This window comes from Struthio camelus, chromosome 5 (assembly GCF_040807025.1).
Source record: "Struthio camelus isolate bStrCam1 chromosome 5, bStrCam1.hap1, whole genome shotgun sequence".
Lineage (NCBI taxonomy): Eukaryota > Metazoa > Chordata > Aves > Struthioniformes > Struthionidae > Struthio > Struthio camelus.
In genome coordinates, this window is record NC_090946.1 from 4,908,999 (window position 1) to 4,929,800 (window position 20,802).

General features: G+C 49.6%; 1 protein-coding gene across 6 annotated transcripts in view; it reads left to right on the forward strand.

Annotated features, from left to right (window-relative positions):
• Window positions 1–2,181: 2,181 nt before the first annotated feature.
• CCDC9B (coiled-coil domain containing 9B) overlaps window positions 2,182–20,802 on the forward strand; it is a 53,445-nt gene continuing 34,824 nt past the window's right edge. Inside the window, exons 1-7 of one of the 6 annotated variants that reach the window (XM_068944310.1) lie at window positions 2,182–2,199; window positions 2,550–2,648; window positions 7,047–7,160; window positions 8,983–9,087; window positions 9,953–10,015; window positions 10,404–10,568; window positions 20,175–20,324. In XM_068944310.1, coding sequence (XP_068800411.1) covers window positions 2,637–2,648; window positions 7,047–7,160; window positions 8,983–9,087; window positions 9,953–10,015; window positions 10,404–10,568; window positions 20,175–20,324 — 609 coding nt within the window. In that variant the 5' untranslated portion in view covers window positions 2,182–2,199; window positions 2,550–2,636. Of the gene's footprint in view, window positions 2,200–2,415; window positions 2,649–3,103; window positions 3,217–4,221; window positions 4,376–7,046; window positions 7,161–8,982; window positions 9,088–9,952; window positions 10,016–10,403; window positions 10,569–20,174; window positions 20,325–20,802 lie in introns of those variants that run through there. The other 5 variants (XM_068944309.1, XM_068944312.1, XM_068944307.1 and 2 more) reach the window with 5 other exon arrangements.

A 20,802-nucleotide genomic window follows, 5' to 3' on the forward strand; every position in this document is an offset into this window, starting at 1 on the left:
AGTCCCAAGAGTACAAGCAAGTCCCCTAACCAGCCTGTTCTGTCCCATTGCTGAAGCTGCAGATGTTATTCCTTTGACTGCACCCTTTTGCCCCTGGGTTTCTGTGTCCACAGCGTTAACTGAGCATTCATCTTCTTGTCCATCTTGGATGATCATGCAAAAGTAGATGCCTGTCATTTATGCCACTCAGACATGGTAAAGGACAGATGAGAAATCTCAGCTGAGAAATCTCAGGCAGTGGAGTAGCCGACGCTACCCTCGAGGAAACTGCAGCTCTCCAGAGAAATTATCAAAGGCAAGGGTATTCTGGGGCTCTCCATGCCTGCTCACAGCACTACTCATCACTGGAGGAGCTTGTTCACACCAGCAATAACAGCAGGAACGTGGGATGGCATGGCTATGAGGTCTGTGGAAATCTCTTGCGAGTGCTTAGTTTAAGCTCTGACAACTTGAGCATGATGTGAGCTCCTGTGAGCCACAGGTAGACCCTGCTGTGCATAGCTGCCTTGTGCAAAGAGTCAGGCCTTGGTATCTGGGCTAAAGGTGTGGGTCTCTGCGTTAACCTGGACACAGATGTTGACCATGTGCGCAGACTCCTCGAGCCCAGGAACGTGGTGACCGTACAAACAGGCTAATGCCTCAGCACTGGAAAAAGTGTTTTCACGAACATTGACTCCCTTACTCAGCCCAGCAGCAGCTCCCAGGGCTAATACTGTCCCTCCGGCCCACAGCATATTGAGATGGATCACCACTCTGCCCTCACAGGGGACCGTGTCCTAATGGAAATCTGTGGCAGCACCATCCTCCCGGCAGTTCAGGTGGGTTTCCAGGGCAAGGAAAGGTTCCACATGACTCCACACCTCCTGCATGGCCTTGTCTATCACAAACCTCTTGCAGATCACTTAGGCAAAGCTCTTGTGTCATTCTTCCAAGTTTCCATCCACAGCAAAGTCTTCATTTTCTTCCAAAAGCCTGAATCCAGAAGCACCACCTGGAGAATGGTTTCTATTTCCTTTTATCATACATTTGAGTAGCTACTGATTAACATGGGCTTACCTCTAAGCACTTTCACTAGACTGTGCTTACAGCTCTTTTTGGGCCTTGGCTTTGATCCCCAATAGTTATAATCAGGCACAGAGGAGGGCTCAGATTCAAAGTCCCTCAATGTCTTTTGGAGGCTTCCTTTGAACCATGCTGGGTGTGGGGTTGAACTACCAGTAAGAGCAAGCCAGTAACTCATATTCCCTTTTTGACTTTTGGGCGCTGCTGACCTGCTCCGAGATGTTAGAGGGGATAGGTAGCAGCAGCAGGCGTTCTCCTTTTTAGGGTTACAGCATCTGAGCAGAGTGGGGGCCTGATTAAGCTAAGGTAGGGGGTCTGTGTGGCAGTGTTTATGCAACAAAATACTCCCTGCAAGTGTACCCATCTCCCATTTGCCTCTTGCCTCGTCTGGATCACTCGGAGGCTGAGGGACCGGGCAGGCTGTGTTGAGGGCACAGCGCATCGTTGGGATGCAGGGCTGAGATAAGGGTTTGAGTTTGGTGCTCTGAGGTGTAGGAAATACCCCAAGCGGCAGCAGGCGAGCGCCTGGAGGAGGATCTGGGCCGAGCTGCGAGCACATCCTTCCACTTGATCCTGCCAATACAGGAGGAGGGAAATGGCAAGAATTTGGCAAGAATTGTCCTTATCGCCATGCCTCCAGCCTCTCCCCCACCTTGAACTTCCAGGTAGCACTTTGAGGTCCTGGATGCTGAGACTTGGAAACAACCATTCACGTCCAGGGATGAGGCAATCAGGAGAGGGTCCTCCCTGCTCCTGGACCCTCCATGCCCACTCTGTTCTTGCACTTGCTCTTAAATTTCACCGAACAATTTGTTGTCGGGCATGTTTTCACCGAAGGCTGCCTGCTTTCCGAAAGCCTGCCCTTTGGGACCGTTCGGGGCAGGAGGGAGGGGTAGGGGGATGCATTTTTGGCAGCTTTGGACCCCCTCCCTTGCCTACGCACGTTTCACTTCCCGTGGTGCCTGTTGGTAACATCCACCTACTGCAGAGCATCGCTTCTGTCCCCTGCCTGGATGAAAAACACATTTTAAAAGCAGGGAGAGCGTTCCTGGGGGAACACCGAAAACATCCGCAGAGTTAGGCTGGGCCGGCAGCCGATTTCTGATAAAGGCCCTGACGGGACCTTCGGGCCACCAGGTATTTTTCGGCCGTCCCGCCGGGTGTGCCAACTGGCCGGCCGTAACAAACAACGCAAGACGGCGGACGGCCGCGGCGCCGAGTCAAGCCGTTGCTCCCCAAGCTTTCCCCGCTTCGACCGAGAGGAGCTCGCGGCATCGGGAAATTAAAGGGAGTCAGGGGTGGTGGTGGTGGGGGGGGAATGTGGGAAAAGGGGGAGTGTTTCTTTTAAAAAAGGGGGTGAGGTCGGAGAGGAGGACACAGGGCACTCAAAACCCTGTCTGCGCTCGGTATATTAGGCAGCCAGCACTCTTGGCTGGGAGCCCGGGCGAGGCTTTTGTAATCAAAACATGATCTTGTACGCTGTGCAGCCGGCGCGCAGAAAGGCCCTCTGATGGCTCGCTTCTCCTAGCGCTGCTCGGGAATCCGCCCGGGCTTCGCCGCCGCCGCCGTCCAACATGCACCGAGCCGTGAGTGCCGCCTTCGCTGGGCCTGGGAGGGGCGCAGGGTGCTGGTTTTGGGGAGGGGGTGGGAGAAGGCTGGCGTTGGGGAGGGGGGTTGCTCCTGGCCCGAAGAGGCCCACGGGTACCCGGTCCTTGCTTGCTCTGGGATGGCTTTTTGGCAGCTGCTGCTTCGTGGGTTTTTTTTTTTTTCGCTTTGCTTGGCTGCCGGCGGGCTGGTTGGGGGTGGGGGGGGGGAAGGTGTTTGGGGTGCCGATCGCGGGGACCAGCTCAGGATGATGTGCTTGCCGGGCAGGTGCGAGCCTGGGCTGGGGGTGGTGGTGGGGGGGGATAACGAAGGGAAAAGCAGGGAGTGCTGTCTATTACCTATCCCGGCAAGGATTTCGGCTGCCGCTGTCAAGCCGGAGGCTATTTCTGATATTTCTATTGCATTCCTTAACGCCGAGCAGGAGCGCTGGCCGAGGGCCCTGCTCCTCTCTCCTCGTCCCCTCCCGCCCCGGCCGGTGCTGTCCCTTTGCTCTTCCACCCTCACTGCGCCCCGAGGTCTCGCTCCAGCAGCCGATGATTGTAGAAGCAGGTAGACACCCCCCCTGCCCGGGGTGGGGTTGGGGGGGGGGGAGAGAGAGGCGCCCCTCCAGCCCCCGGCGGGCTGCCCCATAGCCCGGGCGCCGGCCAACCGAGGGCAGGGGGCTACGGGGCAGCCCGAGATGTCTCCGCGCAATTGAGCCGCGAAGCCCCCCTCGCTCCCCTTGCTCTGCCTCCATGATGTTTTTTGTTCGCCCCAGACGGGCGGCCGGCCGCCCAGACCTGCCGCCCCGCTGCCCAGGAGCCGCCCGGCTCTCTCCGCCGCCGCTTTCTGATTCGCAGCCGATGCACGTCGGCTCTGCCAAAGCCATTTATCACTGCCTGGCCCCCCCCCTCCAACCTCCCCCCCCCCCCCAACCCCCGGTTGCTGCGACATACGGGCACCTTGGCTCCCCGGAAGGGCTTTATCCTGCGGGGAGGGCACAACGGAGCCGCTTGTCATCCCCCGAGCATCAGTTGCGGCTCCAGCGCCGGAGCAGGGGGCCCTTCCCCCCCCCCCCCATGGCCACCGCCAGTGGCCGGCTCGCAGCGGAGCGTCTGGCCGACGAGCGAACAACGCTGGCTTGGCTTGGCCCATGCAACCGGCCGGCGAGGCAGCGCCAGGCGCTCGAAACGCCCGGGACGCCCCCCCCGGGGAAGGGCCTGACCTCTGGCCCGCAGCTGGCTGCCCAGCGCGCCGCGAAGCAGGTCACGCTGAAGGTGACGGGTGCTAATGAACTCATTAATAAAGGGGAGGAGGAGGGCTGAATGTCAGCAAAACTTTCCTTCCAGCGAGTTGTTTCCAGCTGGGTATGGTAAGACCTCCTCCTTCCCCCGCTTCCCCCCCCCCCCAAACTTGCTCTGTTGCAATTGTGGACAACACGCTGACAAATGTGCTGTCTCGCACAGAGATGGAGAATGGCCCTGGCGGGTCTTTTCCATCTTTCCCATTCTGCAAAGGGAAGAGCGCAAATACAGTCGGTGCAGGAATTTTTACATTCTGCCTGGGCAGGCGGCTCTTGTCAGTCTGTGTTCAAAGGGGTTTGAAGATGAAAGGGGTGCGTTTGAGGGCGTGCACCGCTTTGATCCCACCGTCCCAAGCAGCCAACACCCCGGCACTCAGCGAACGCCGAACCTGCCAATTTAGCGCTCACGGAATAGCTGCTGCTCAGGTACATGCTGGATTCAGCTTTAATCAGCCCTGCAAAATGGCCCTGAAAGCGGATCCACCCACTTAGACAATCTAGTCACCTGTTGTGTCGCCGGATGACGGACAGCAAGGGAAAACAGGTTTCATTCGCCCGCAAACCCGAACAAAATCCCATTGTCCAGCAGGAGAATTTGGAGAGGTGCTTTAAACGGCCGTTGCCTTCCACCCGAACGTGAATGTGCTCATGTATCCCTGCAGCATGGCCCTCGGCAAGGGTTGTTCAGTCGATGTTGATAAAATATCCCTCTGTTGACCGGTGGTTGGTGGTGACAGGAATGAAGATGCGCTTATGCAGGATGAGGCCTGTTTTAGCAAACCGATTCTGCTGGTTTTCCCCTCTCTGGTTTCTCATAGCATCCACATCCTGCCCACCTCCTTCTCCTTGATGGCGTACCACTTGCAACCTTTACCCCTTTCTCCAAAGACCATTATGCAGGCAGACTTCTCCCTCCATCTGCAGCCCCGTTCTTGGCGGTAAAGGTCCACAGGAGGCCGAGATCTGCCTGCTCAGAGCTGAAATGTAGCCAGCACTGTTTTTAATGTGAGGCCATTGCAAGGAATACCTAGCACTGCAGGGAGGTGCGGTGATTCAGCAGCTGGATCTTATCCCTTGAAGGCTAGGCCATGCAGATGATTTGCAGTCCTAGCTCCCGGGAGCCCCATGACACTTTTGGAAGAGCAATGATGCTAACCTCTGGCTGACTTCCCCTAGTATTATTTTTTTGCATTGCTGTAGGCACCCAGAAGCCCAGGCTAATGCTGGCCTATTGCACTAGGTGCTCCACAAATACAGAACAAAATCGCACCATGGCTCCTGCAAAGAGCCAGTGGATCAAATATGCCCATGTTCTTACTGGGCATCCATCTCCCAGGTAGCTGAAAACCTTCTGGTACTATCAGTGCCTACAAAGAGGTAATTCTCGGAGCTCATTTAAAATCCTGCTCTTTCAAATGGGCAGGATATTTCTGTGCACTTCCCATCCCAGGAAAATATTAATAGCTCCACTGCATGAGATACAAGACATCAAGGGCCGGGTCCACAGCACTCAAGTTCTGCCTCATTTGACGTATGGGCATGCTGTAGACCCATATGTCTTCAGGAGCCCTCTGTAAGTCACTGGATAAAGTGAACAAACGCAGCTGGGAACACAGAGTAGGGTCAAAGGCTTTCCCTTCCCTGGGCTACAGCACCAGGCTCCCATGTGGTTTTACTCCCTTTGCCTTCAAGCCTTGGGTTTCTCACAGCACATTTGCTCAGCTTGAGGAGGACTGTGCTTGATGGCAGTGAAAAAAGCAAAAGCATTCATCTGCAAAATTCCCACTTGGATGTGCCATCCCCCATGTATGCTGTGGGGGATGCTTTAGGGGGACATGGGGCCTTGCCCTGAGCTGAGGTGCCCGGAGCAGGGTCTGATAGCAGCCTGGGAGGCTATGGCAGGCCCGGAGCAAGGATGGGGCCAGGAGGGGCTCCTGGGACTGGGATCACCATTCAGGCAGTCCTGGAGCCGCAGTGCTCTGCAGGGACAGTGCGAGTCCTCAGGAAGGTTTCGCCTGGGGTGCCTGCAGGTCTACGGTGGGCTTGGTGGTGCGCCAGCCTTAGGGACTGCCAGCATGCCTCTCTGCCACGCGCTGGCTGTTTGCGCTTCACAGGCTCGCAACCGTGAGAGTCGCCCACAGAAGCAACATCTAATTATAGCGAGATGTGTGGCAGTTTTGTTATATTTGCTTCTCAGTTGCTCCAAAATTTCCCTACACCGTGGGCAACAAGCTTCCTGAATAGCAACTTAGTTTGGGTGCGATGCTTGTACGGCAGATTTTCTGCACAGGACTAAACAGCAAAGCAGGAGGGCTGGGGACAGCCTGGTAGGGGGTCTTAGTTGCAGTGGCAGCAAAACAGATATCCAGGCATGTAGTGCATGCCCATGGACCTAGCGTTTTCTTTCCCCTGCTCCCCAGCCTTGTTTTATCTTACCCAGATCTTGGTGTGAGCAGAGAGCAGGGAATATGAGATCTCTGCAGCATGCAGATGCTGTGCTGATAAGGAGCACAAAAACACCATTTAAAAATAAACCTGTAGCACCTAGGAGATCTCAGCCTTGCCACCTTGCTCTTCACGCAAGCACCGAGCAGACTCTAGGCAATACGAGTCAATGTGCTACAGTGAGCTGATACCCATCAGCATTAATTTTCTCTAGACATAGCTGTCACTAGAATTTAAAAAAATCAGGGTCGTTATCCTCTGTGGTTACCAAGGTGTTCTCTGAATGCAAATGGAGGGTGCTGGATGTGCCTGAGAACACGTGAAACAACCATAGGGAGGGGTGTCACCTACTTCTTGCAGCTAAAAAGTATGTTAATTCTGGAGCCTACTGATGGCCAACAAAGTTAACCACCATTTTTTCACTCTAATTACCTCATTGCTGAACAAAAACTGTAAAAACAGATCAGTTCTGTCAGGAAGAATTCAACTTACAAGAGTCAGCATCCTTTTTATGGAGGTCCAGGGAGAGAAATTGTAGGGAAAGACCTCTTCACTGCCTCCACCCCGCAGCTGGTCTGAGCAGAAGGTGCAGGCTTGTATCTTGGTGGTGGGAGACCATGACTGAGAGAACCTTTCCTCCTTCCATTCCCAGGATGCCACTGTGGATGATGCTGTGCTAAGGAAGAAGGAGCAGAAAGATGTTGAACTTGATAAGAAAATCCTGGCTTTGCGGAAAAAGAATGAAGCACTCATACGAAGGTATCAGGTAAGTCTGCCTGGTTCTCATCTTCCTTGGTCCTGTTTTGGAGTCCTCATGGCTCACAGTGTGAAGAAAATGGTCAGTGATGTAGGAGCGCCTTCACCAGATAACATGATCACATGGGAAAACGTCTGGAGTAGATGGGCAGAGCTCTGTCCTTTTCTACAGCTGCTGAGTCACACTGGAAACCAGACGTGCTGACGCTTGCCTTCCTGCTGCAGCGTTTCATCTTCCCCTGTATGTATCACACCTTTTCTTCGCCCCCATGTAGGGCTTTCCCACCTCTTCACCTCCTATTCCCATCTCCCCTGGCTTCTTCCCCATCTGTCCTTTCCGGTGCCTTATGCTTATTCTTGCAGATACGTAGGAGGTTACATCCCCAAGACATCTGCCGGCCTTATCTTGCCCGTGAGGGACGCCCACCCTTCCCAGGGCAGCAGCGTGGGCTGAGGCTCTTCCCTGGCTCATCCCAGTGTTTCTGTGGAGCACAGAGGGTTCCAAAAAGGATTCCAGGGACAAAGGGCGATGAAGGCAAATCAAGGCTTTAGCAGCCCGTTGCTTACTTGCCTTGCCCTCTGAGTTAGAAAGAAGCTCTCCAGCTACACCTCTTTTGGTCCTGAATTAATCTGCCTTGGCCAAGCGAGTCTACTTAAAGGCCTGCAGGAGATGCTTGCCTGCTGTATATGGGCTAGTTTGGGGAACATTACGGTAACCTGGAGCTCTCTGGGGGCTCAGCCACCCTTCTTCATGTGTCTGCACAAGGCAGCACAGAGTGCTCTGTAGGACAGCGTGAAGATAATCCTGGCAGAAGGTCCCCTTTGACCTGTCTACGATATTCTCCTATCCATGCCTGAGGTCATGGCTTTGGGGGCTGTCAGACATTTGCCCACTGAGGAGGCAGTCTGGAGTTTGGCAAAGAGCTGTGCTGAAAACCCAGAACACACTTTGCAGTTTGGATGCAGTGCTGAAAAAATGAGTGGCACTCTGTGCTAGAAGACATTTCCTATGATAACTAAAGAGCCATGTTGAACCTTACCTTTTCTGGTGGCTGCAAAAAAACTTGTGCCTAATGGAAAGCTATGGGAAGGGTTGAATGGCACAAGCAGTCAGGGGCAAGGAACTCACACCCTTATATGAAATGCTACCCACCTGCTGCTAGCGCTTGGCTTCTAGAAGAAGCTGTCTAGTAGATATTCAGATCGAAGCCACCTTTCCTTAGCCAGGGATGGTGCTTCAGCCCCAGACCAATGACAGGGACTGTGGCTCTTGAGCATGGCCCTCCCTTTCTGCAGGTCTGGTGTGTTTCCCAGCCTCTTCACATGCCCCATCCCAATCTTTCCCAAACCTCAAATCTGTCACGCTCCCTGCCCCTCAGGAAAGGACCCCCATACTCTGCTCTTACTTCCCATTGCGTATGCTGAGACAACGGCACCCTGAGATGTGCTAAGATGCCTGTGACACAGGGATGAGTGAGGCAGGTCCCAGCTGTCTGGAAACACAACCTCTTCCAGGGCACAGTGATAGGACATGAGTCATTGCTCTGTCTTTCAGACATGGAGGTAGGTCTATGCATTCTCCAGGACAAAGCCTAAACAGGAATGTGAACAATGTCTGTAGATAGCCAAGTATTGGCTGAGCACTGGTGAGCACCAAAGTCCGCTGGTTTGTGTTTTGGTGGCTTCTGCTGTTGGCTCTGGTGCGTGTATGTGTCCATACCTGGGTTCCTGCAGAGCTCAAGGGCTGCCTCTTGCTAAGATGGCTTAATTTAAACCCAGACCCTTCAGCCCTTTGCTCCTAGGATCTGACGATAAGGACATATCTGTTTCAGGAAATAGAGGAGGACAAAAAACGAGCTGAGCAGGAGGGAATGGCTGTTACCTCCAGGAGACCCAAGCAAGATGGGCTCACTATTACCATCACCAAGGCTCACAACGTAAGTGCTGCCTCTCCTGCACTACCAGCCACCTCTCACTTGAGTCCTACCCCAGCAAGTTCAAAACAGCATCTCTAGTGGCGTTAGCCCCCACAGCAAAGCCCTTTGCTGCGCTGGACATAGCTCCCAAACCCTCCCAGAAGGATATAAAAGCTCTGCAGAGGTGTGTGCCCAGACTGATGTTAGCTGATCCACACAAACAAGTTTCCAGCCATGCCCAGGCACCTATGCCCCAAGCACACAGTATGAACAGGCAGGTAAATGAATAGACACATGTGGCCCTGGATGGGCCCCAGGCGCAAACATCACTGCAAATATGTAGGCAGAATGCATCAGCTGTATCCGTGCCGTTGGGGGCATAAGGAATGCCTTTGAGGTTCCTGTAGGCCAGGCAAAGTCATGGTCTCTTTAGGCTCTGTGAATGAGCAGAGCAAGTAGCCCTTGGTCGCTTTGGGGTTTCCTACAAGCAGGGCAAATGCTGCAAGTCCCGATTAACTGACGATCCCTTCCCAACTGCGTGGGAAAAGGGGCTTAATCACATCTGTATCTCACAAGCCTCCCCATTCATGCACAGCAGGATCAGAGGGGAGGGGATTCATACCCCATCCACCCCTCCCGGCAGTGCGAGACCTGATAAATCACCAGACCAGTCCTGCTAAATCACCAGACCAGTGCTGCTTGAACCCCTGGGTGAAGCCCCAGGCCAGAATGAGCACAGTGCTGGCTGGGCCAGCTCCCCCTTCTTCCACGCAGAGACGGCACTGCTGACCGTTAGACCCAGGCTGGTGCATTGCCCACTTAGCCACGCACTGGCCCGTACTTTTCTCTGGAGGTGCGCTGTTGCACACGTTTTTCTCTCATACAGGACCTGAAAGATGCAATTACCCAGACTGAACACTATGGACAAGATAGCCCAGCCCTCTCGATGGTGAGCACGATCCTCAGAAGCCATCTCCTTGGCTTCCCAGGCAATCTCCACCAGGACTTAGGCTTTCCCATGCTAACTTAGAGTGCTGCAGAAGAAGATGATGATGATATTTATTTCCCCAGACCCTGACATTTTAGCCTGAAATGTCAGATTTGCAAGTGCAAAGGATTTTCCAGACCTACTGTAATTGTGAGTTTCGCTGCTGAGCAGACAAAGAGCCCCTTGTTCTGCAGGAATGTCAGGGCACTGCGCCGTGCGCAGAAAGCTTCCTCGAGGCAAGGCCTGCCCTTTCTGTAGCTGCCCTCCCCTGCTCATGTTCAGGGATGTTTGGGGAAGGGAAATGAGCCAAGGGACCTGGATTTGCTAACACCAGGGCTTCATTTTCCAGGACAAAAGGGTGGTGAGCGAGAAATGGGGGAACCCCTGTCCTTCGAGCCCTGGGTTTGACATTGGCAGCGAGGAAGAGGAGGAGGAGGAGGAAGCAGATCATATGTTCACATTCAGGATGGGCAAGAGGATGCAGCTGGCTGTTACCATGGACAACAAAGCCAAGGTGAGTGGGCAAGAAGGTTCCTCTTACACTGAGGCCTCTGTCTTGCAAAGAGGGCTTCACTTCAGCTTTCGGCTCAGCATGTTTCCAGAAGTCTTGTCTCCCCTAAGGGACTGTCCCCTTCCTGCTCCGTTTCTCGCTGGTTTTGTCATTCTTCAGCGTATCCCTGGGCTCCATCTTGGGTTGCCATGCATTGCATTTTCCTTTCTACATTTCATTCGTAGGAATTGGCCCCCACGCCTTGCTACACCTCCCAGCAGCTCCGGCCAGCCACGTTGAGCTAGTTCCCTTTCTGTAAGATCAGGCCCCTTTGGACCACCAATGGATTTATAAAACTGTGTCTCTGAGCCTGGAAAGGGGAAGGAAATCAGTAGGAGCTCAGACAGATTTAGCTGCATTACTCCCCAGCTATTCCCAGGGAGGAAGTTACATTTGGCTTGTAAAAACAGCATCATTTCTCCCTGGTGAGGAACCAGAATCACTCTATTCCAGGAAGTCCAAAACACAAAATAAAAATTAGAGTGACATGGATATCTGCTGCAGTGCACAACGTGTTGGGCAACAAATGCCAGAGCAGACCTATTATATTCAGGCTTAATTAAAACATGCAAGAAATGGCAAAAATAATTGAAAATGCTACTTCTTCATTTTTTAAATCCCAGAACATCACTACCGGGCACTACCCTTATCCCTCATGGAGTCTGTGCATCTAGCTGTAATGAGCAAAGACATTGCTCATTTGACAGCTAATGACAGCATCTACATGTCAGGATTTATTTGCCAGGCAGGATTCAATAAAAGTTTAGCTGGTATTTCTAGAGATACAGCCAAAGAAGTATATGCCAGTATGAGCTTTATGCTCCTGGATGCTTCACCTCCAGTATATCCCAGGGGACCATTCTTATTCTCACTGGAATTAGTGAGTTTTGCCACTGAGACGAATAGGAGCGAGGATCAGAGATGCCATCTTCTTTCGAAAAACATAACACCTGCATGTGAAGAGGCGCCTGTAGGGCAACTCAGTGAAGCTTTCTAGTTAGTGAGTCTCTCGAGGGCAGTATTATTGCAGGGGTCATTTCTGCCTGCCATTTAATCAGTTCCAGATGAATACGAGAGGCAATAATATCTGTTTATTGGTTAATACTGGTGAGACACCAGTTAGACAACTGGAGGCACAAGGCGCAGGGGAGCACAGCCCCCCCTTGTGCTGACTGTGCCAATGCGGAAGAGATGGAAAGCTGGGCGCAGCGGCAGCAAATCGAGCTCCCCTCAGGACCCCTATTGGCTCTGGCACAGCAACATGCTCGGCCCACAAAATTAGAAGAGCTTTTTCTGATTTTAGGTCCAAGTCAAAGACATTTCCCAGGCTGATGAAGCAAAACCCCACTTTTCCTGCTACCCTAGTGCTTTGGGGTAGGAGTGCTGAAAAGCTTGTCTGTGAACGAAAGGCAGGGTGCCGTTTCTCACTCTGAGGCAGCCTAGAAATATTTTTCTGATTTTGTACCTTAAATAGCCTTTCACGGCTGTTTCTCCCTGACCTAGTTACCTTTTTTTCTTTCTCCTGTGAAGAAATAGAGCACAATCACTGCACCATTATACAGCCATTAAATGTTACCTTGAAGCAACTGAATCATTTAGGAAGTAATGCGCCTTTCAGAATTCTTTTTCAAGAGAAAGGGACTGACGCCTCTCATTTCCTTCATTCCAGATATACTACCAGTAGCACAAACGCCCCCATCAAATGAAAACACATTCCAGCCCAACTGAGCCGCCTCCTGCCACAGAAGAAAAAAAATGCTGCTTTTCTTAGAATAGCGAGTACCTACATAGAAATCTACCCATCCTCCTTTCATTTATCGATGAGATAGATAGTTGCAATTCCCCTTACAGGTTTCTCGTGGCTGCGTAGCTCTGCATGGCGGACTTATACTTGAAGCAATTATGCTTGCGGTGTGAGTTGCTCTCACAGACAGGCCGGGTACCCTGGAGCCCTTTCCATAATCTATAGCTGAGAATTCAAGTCCTACACGGGAACTTGCATTAGCACCGAGCCCTGGCAGCTAAATCACGTTGTTGCCTTATGCTCTGCGCCAATGTTTTTCAATTTGTCCAATTAATAGACCTCTGAGTGTTTTCTGCTGGAAATGCAGACCTCTGTGGAAATTTCCCCCAAGTTCCCTGTTGTAAGGTATATATGACTTTGCTGACATTAGCCACCTATTGCAGGTCCTAGCAACCCCCTCGAGGTCTCCCAAGTGTTAGTGTAAAGCACAGGCCAGCAGCCTGACTTGATGATGGAAGAAAACTGATTTATTGGTGGATGTTCCAGTGGCATCAGTCCAGAACCTTCCTTTAAATATAGTACTTTCAATGGATGGGCATGTGACTCTAATGAGTAAGAAGGATAAAATGTTAAGATTTGGGGCAAAATTGTGTTTGAGAGCATGTCAAGTACGAGCTTATTGGCTGCTACTGCCCTGTTAAAGCTTCTTCTGGGCTGCTGAAGACGAAAGAGAGGGTAGATAATTTTCTGCTTCAGCATCCTAGTGAGCAAGGACCACCTGGAGAGACTTGCTCAGTGACACTGGGATGACTAACAGGACTATTTCCCTTGTCTTATCACCATACCTCTTTTGGCTGTTGCTGGGTTCAAGCAGCGGAGTAGTGGGGCAGGGGGGAAGACCATGTACATTCAAATCTAAATATCGCAAATCAATATAAAGGGAGAAGCCCCAAAGGAAAGGCAGCTGGAGAGTGGCCTAAGCTGGCCAAATGTTCAGGGTTTTGCTTTGTTCCCCAAGTGTTTTTTTTTTTTTTTTTTCATTTGGCAGTCCTTCTCAGATGGGCATTTTTTTCACACTATGTTTGCAGTCTGGGACATGCCTCAGAAATAAGACAGGCGAAGCTCAATTTACAGTTTCTCAGTGAGCTGCTCCAAAGGAAGCGGTGTGGTTTTGTCTGACTGCAGCTAAATAGCTAATGTTAGGGCCTCCAGTCTCATGCATGGGCGGGTGATGCAAAGGTGGGGAAAGGCCGGCTGGAGGGGGAAAGGGGGCTCTGTGAGTCACTGGCCACTGTTTGAGCCAGGCTGTCTGCCCCTGGCTCTGCAGGGACGTTCTTCCCACCTGATAGCCTTTGCTTTGGAGCCAGCCCACTGAGGGCCAGGCTTTCCTGAAGTGGGATGAGCGATCTAGGAAATCAATGATATTCTTAAAGTATTATAGGAGCAGAGGAAGATCGGTGTCAGCAAGTTAAGCAGAATGTGCCTTCAGGTGACTCATCTTAGCCAGAAGCAATATGGGACTTTTAATGTCTAATGGCCCTAGATACATGCTGCCTCCCTGTGAATCTGGTCATGCACTTTGGGGCTTTAGTCCTGCTCATGGCATTTGGATATGAAGTCCTCCATGCTGGTTTTCAGGCATCTTTGACCGTCTGCAGGGAGCAGCTTTGCTGTCACTTGCACTCTGAGCCCATGTTTTTCCTCAGGAAGGACTGTCTCAGATAGTAAGCAATGAAGCCATCTTCCAAATATATCCTCCCAGCACTGGGCCTCCCTGGCAAGAGTCATTCATGGCGATGTTATTTGTCTAAAGGACAGGCTGTCACTGCCTAAACACAAACCGGTAAAGAGCTCTAGGGAGCAGCTATTGACTTAAGCTAGAATTAATATTTGATGTAGAAGTTATGGATTAATAGCTTGCTACTATCCCAAGCCGTGACTGGATTTACTTTGTAACTAATAAAAAAAATTAACAAGGATGCCAACCACCTTATGTTGGTGCTTTGTTTAGGGCAGGGCAGCCCAACTCTCCCATTCATTTATTAACCTCATCAGTACTAGTATTATTGTGCATACCTGCCCAGGGTTTAAAAGAGCCAAATTGCATTACCTTGGATATCTCAGGAAACTCAGGATTACCCTGGAGCAAAGACGTTTCCTGAGAATAATAACCATTGAAGAACAAAGGTGATGCACAGCTTCAGCACCAAAGTAACCACCAGGCTCTGGTGATTCAGTGGTTCGAAAGTAAAGTCAGCCCATATTTTCAGCCTCTGAATCATTCTAGAAACATAGCAGGGAGACAGGACAGTAAATAGTTAAGAGCCTACTCTGCAAGGCATAATGTGTCCAGCTGCCTTCAGAGGATGTCAGCAGCTCTCAGCTCTTCCCAAAATATATTCCAGTCATGCAAGACTGGCCCTGTACAGAGGGTTGAATTTGAGAGCATCATCCCCGTGGTTCCCAAGAGCTTTGCTCTGATGGTGGCAGAATATCCTCCTTTGTAGGGGCTGTTTGCATGATGAAGAAAGAACGATGCCTTGCTTGGGTTGCAGATTTGTTGGCAGTAAGTGACCTCCTCGGCCAGAGAGTCGCTGCCTGGGAGGCAGATGCTGGGGAAAGGAAGGAGATTCTGGCGATTGCTTCACAAAAGCCTCCTCCTAAAAAAAAACGTGAGCGTGGAACAGGTTTTTAAAAGAGGAGACTCTGATATGGGGAGGGAAAGGTGAGAGGTGCAATCTTGCCTCCATCTATTTCAAAACAGGGTGGCCGTGTTTGTCCCTGTTGTGACTCCACTGGCATTGCTGGGGTTATGTCACAGATCCAATGAGGCTCACTACTTCATCCTTACCAGCTGTGGGAGAAAGTTTAAATAGATGAGGCTCAGGTTTTCAAAGCTGCTGACAAGGTTTGGATTTTTCACTCCCTTTTCATTGCAATGAGAAATGGATGTTTGCATATCTGGAAGACATGTGCTCTGCTTAGTACATCTTTGCAAGTTACTGTATGTTGATGTGCCCATTTACACTGTCTGTAAAGAAAGAGCCATATTAAGCTGCATCTTCCTGCATTTGTCATAAGTTAAGAGCACAGGCGTTAATGCTGTTACACAGTAACTTCCTAAAGTGATCATGTTAACACTGTGTTTCTGAGCTACTGGACCCTCTCTCCATAACTGCCAACACAAATGAGACCACAGATTTCCCCTTGTGGCCACAGACATTCCCACTGAACCCAAAGGGGATGCAGGAGAGATCTGCAGCTTAGAACTATCCAGCCCAGTGCCTTGGTCTGAAATAAGAGACCAAGATAGTCTATGCGAAAGGTTAATTTTTCTCCCACCCACATCCATTAATGGATTGGCACCGGCATAAAGAAAATCCACACTGGTTTCTTTGACTGCAAACAGGAATCCCATGCTGACCATTCTAATTCCAGTCTCCAATTTTGGTGAAATTTAGAAATGGGATACATGAATGGTAGAAAATAAACCGAATTTCAAAATATTATTTTAGTTTTATAGCATCCTGTGTTCGGATTTGCCAATAGTTCTGGCTAGGGAAATATATTACCTTTGGACATTCTATGTTTTAGTAATTCAGAAGCAGGTGGCAGTTGGAAGTCAAGACCTAAGTACCTCTGAGCTCTGTGGCTGACTGATCCTGAATTCTGATCTGTACTACCTAGTCTTTATTGTATAAAGGCTAGAGGCTGCAGAAATCAGGCAAATTCACTAAATCCGTGTAGTTGCACACATCTGCACACAGGCATGTGGGTTTATAGACAGAAAGCTGATACCCCAGGTGGCTACACCTTCTGTTTTGAAAACCTAGGCCTTCAGCAATTTAGCTGAAGGAGAAGATTCTTAGCATCCACCTCAATCCTTTACAAGGTGGTGATACAAGCAAATGCATTTGGGTTACTTACTGCAGGTTAGGAGGTTACCACTCATCAGCTGAGCTGCAGTAACGATGCAGTCTCCTAATCTAGTAAAGTATATAGTGATGACATGGTGGTCTAAGCCAGTGGGTTTTACTTCAAAGTAGAGGCAGTCTGAGACCTTGGTCACAGCTATAGAATCATAAAATAACTGAGGTGGGATGGGACCTCTGGAGATCATCTAGTCCAACCCCTCAGCTCAGAGCAGGGCTGACTTCCAAGTTATCTCAGGTCAGCATTGAGTCAAGTTCTGAAAATCTCCAGTGATGGAGATTTCACAGGCTTTCTGGGTACCTGTTTTTAAGTGTCTGACTACCTCAATTTTGTCATACTCTCCCTTGTGGCAACTTGTGTCCATTACCTCTTGGCCTTTCGCAGTGCACCTCTAAGAAGAATGAAGCTCTGTCTTCTTTATAAACCCCCTTAGGGTGGAGGAAGACTGCAATTAGGTCCTCTCTTAGCCTTCTCTTTGTGAGTTTTAACAAATGCAGCCTCTCCTCATGCATCCTGTGCTCCAGCTGCCTGACCATCTTGGTGGCCGTCCATTAGACTCCTCCTAATTTGTCAACACCTCTCTCATATTGGAGTGGAGGAGAACTAGACACAATATTTCAACTATAGCCCAAAGAGAGGGGGGAAATTAACTTTCATCAACCTAACGGCTACCCTCATGCTAAATACAGCAAAGTGAGTGACTAGCCTTCCTGTCTGCTAAGGTGCAGCACTTACTCATGTTGAAATTGTTGCCTATCAGACTCCCAAAATACTTTTCTAGAGAGCTGCTCCTGAGTGGGTCAATCCCCTGCCCATATGGATGCATGGGATTCTTTTGTCCCAGGTGCAGGACTTGGTATTTGTTTTTGTTGAACTTCCTCTGCCTTGTGAACGTCCCTCTGAACGGCAGGACCACCCCTCCAGAATATCAGCCACTCCCCTCAGTTTGGTGTCGCTTGTAAGCTTGATGAAGGTGTAATCTGTCCTATCACTCCAGTCAGTGATGAAGATGCTAGGCAGTAGATAGAGTGTGGCCTCAAATGTCAGCTAGCATCCTCAGCAGCCTCAGATGCAGCCTGGTGAGCCCCATCTCCTTACTGCATTGAAATGATCTCTAACTCAATCTTGCAGGACTGTGAGAGAGTGAAGCATTACCCAGACTCTGCCAGTAGATCAAGGACTTCCTTGTGCTGCTGATGTACCTATTAGAAGTTCTTCTTGCTGATCTTCACACCTCTCACCAGTTTCAACTCCAGCTGAGCTCTTGCTTTCCTAACTCCATCCCTGCACACCCAGGTGATGCTTCTATGTTCTTCCTTGGTAGTCTATCCGTTTCCACCATTCATATACTCCCTTTTTGTATTTAGTTCAGCCAGCAGCTCCCTGTCCAGAGCTCAGACAAGCTGGCCTCCTTCCACACCTGCTCATTTTCTTGCATAGCAGTAAGAACCATTCTTGTGCTTTGAGGGGGTTGTCCATGTGAAGATCAATGAGGTCCCTGGGCTCCTTTGCCCTTCAAGATGGCTTCTTGTGGGATTCTGTCTACTAGGTCCCTGAACAAGCCAAAATATTCTCTCCTGAAGCCCCTAGTCTCTAGTCTGTTGCTTGTCTTTCTCACAGCTCTCAGGATCCTAAAATCCACCAGCTCCTGGTCACTGGAGCCAAGGCTGCCATCAACCTTTGCATCGTCAGCCAGTTCTTACTTTGATTTAGTAATCAGGCAGTGATTTATTAAGCTGCAATAATGCAACCGCTTTCGATTTTGTGACCACAGTGAGATGTATTATTAAGGACAGTATAGCATGCCCTGTTAATGGATGGAAGGTAAATGCTGGATTTGATAGCTACACTTTCAGAGCAGTTTAGATTCATTTAGACTAACTAATTTAGAACGTTTTGGCTCTGCCCCAGCTCTAATAAAATCACGTCCTTCTCAAGATAGATACGTAGACTAAAACCTTTAAAACAGCTCACACAGTTTATTGGTATGGGGACTTCTCCAGGACATATATCCTGTCTGCAGGTAAAAGTGCAGCTAAATATCTGGCTATAGTAGAAGCCAGTTTTACTTCATATTAAGGTAATTTCTTATTCTCTTGACTATCAACTTTTACTCTCGCATGAAAAGGATCTTCACGTCTTTGGGGATGGCTCACAGAAGCTGTCTACTCAGTCCACAGCAGCAGTCAAAGTAGGAGGCTGCATTGACACAAACAAAGAAAAACACAGAAAGTACTAGAATGGCATTAAACAGATTGGCAGCAAATCCTTACTTTGAATGCAACATGTGGCTTCACTTATTTCAAGAGCAGCAGAAATAGCAAAGGTTCAATAAGGGCAACAAAACTTATTAGAAGCTACAGCTGAAACCTGAAACCAGAGCTGTACATACCCAAAGCAGTTTATAAAAAAATTCCCACCATGTCCACACAGCTCTGAATGACGGAACCAACAGCAGCGCAGGGACCCACCACTCCTCTCACATGCTCCACAGCAACTCAAGAACTATCTCTGCTGAGACAGCAAAATTATGCAGATGTGAAACCAGAATAAACAAGAGACTGTAGGTCTAATGCTGGAAATACTCCACTACCTCCTAAAACATTTATCATGTGTTAGGAAGCTCGATGACTGGACAAGTGATAAAAAAAGTCTTGCTGACGGAGGCTGTCTGCACTAAGGCTCCCTCGATGCCAACATCTGCACTTCTGGAAGAGCCAAGTGACGATGAGGCTAATGCAAGCCGTCTTGATGTCATAAGTCATGGCAAATTCACTGATGCTTGCAAGACTGCCACACAAATCTGAGTTCAGTGTGGGGTGTTTGTTTTTGAAACCAAGTTGGTAGCTATGAAGAGTTCCCTATTTTCACTGAAGTTTACTTGGAGATTTTGAGCTCCTTTGAAATCAAAACTCCGATATATGTGGCGATCCTGGGGGAAAAACAGGAGAAAATGCACCATCCTCTAGAGAGGGAAACTTCTGAGATTTGCTCATCGCTGATAAAGATGAGCTGAGGAGTCACACAGATGAATAGAGGAGAAAAAGATCAGAGTAAAGATTGAGATGACTTATAAAGTTTCTCATTCCCTTGTAAGGCAAGAACAAAAAGGCTCATGATGGAACTGAAAGATGATACTTTTACATGAGAAAAAGTAAGTACTTTTGCACAAAAGATGTACTCATTTTGTGGAACTGATGGCTGAGGGCACTGGCAGGAGCTCAGCCAGCTACAAAAATAATTAGCAAAATAAGAACCAGATGTAAATAGATGCAGTAAAGACATGAACTGATACAGACAGCTGGAAATAATATCTGACAGTGGTAAACTGCCCTTGTTCAAGGAGTTTATATATCAGCTTTCTAAACTATTCCACTGCTGAATAAATCATTCCAGAAATGTGACGCACAATGATTATGAAGACCATAAATTATCAAGTGTTAATACACTTCAGGGTAGAAAATGGTTTGTGTGCAAGGCCCTTCCTGTCTCTTTCACCTACTAGGTTTATGCTCCAATGTAGCCTTACCTATTATCGGGACACATTGTTTGCTGAGAGCGCAACATTGTATTTGCGTCAAAAGACACAAACGCAAGGTGGTTCACTTACCTAAAATAAAACGTCATTCAGTTCTCAGATGCTGCAAAGCATCCGAGCAGGGGAAATACTATACTACCTACTGGTATGCAGTCAGTTAACCTTGTCTATGTAATTTTATATTAACCTTAAACTATCCAGGGTGGCTTTACCAGCCAAGAAGCCTGACTATCTCTCTGGCCCATATTTTTGTTCTGCTGGTCCAAAATCCTTTGCAATTTGCTGGCCACTGTCCTACAGAGGGTATTGCATAGGGCTAGCAGGGGTGTTGTTAAGCTCATTCTGTCCTTTCCAGGGCAAGCGGATTGTCAGCGAGAAACGCGCCGAGTGCTTCACTGGCCCGAGCAGGGTGCCAGACCTGAGTGAAGAAGAGACGAATCACTTGGTGGCCTTCCGCCGGGGGAGACGGATGCAGATCGCCATCACCATGGATAACAAGGAAAAAGTAAGTGCACTGCAAATGGTTGAATTGCAAAGTGTCAGCAGTATGTACAAGTTTTGCTGGCGTGACAAAGGGCCATGGTGACAGATTAGGAGCTAGCACAACAACAGGGCATTGGAAGAGAATATTTATTAATATTGTGGAGCTTGTCATCATAACACTTTCTGGCTTCCATCACTCTGAAAGAGAAAAGGCTACAATTCCCTTTCCCTTTGCTGTGATGCTGCCTATAGCTAGCAGCCTCTTAAACATACTATGTCCCCAAGAAGAATCAGCTGCTATTTTGGGGGGATCGGTGAACTGGCACTGGCATTGTGGGATATGTGACTTGAATCTCACAGGTGTCTCCTTCCACCTTCTCTTTGGGGCCACACAGCAGATTGTGGGCCAGGAGCCCTGTCCTCAAGACACACTGCACAACTTACAAGTTAACAGAGCAAGGCAAAATCTATTTCTAAACCCAGCTCCCGCAGTGCCTGGC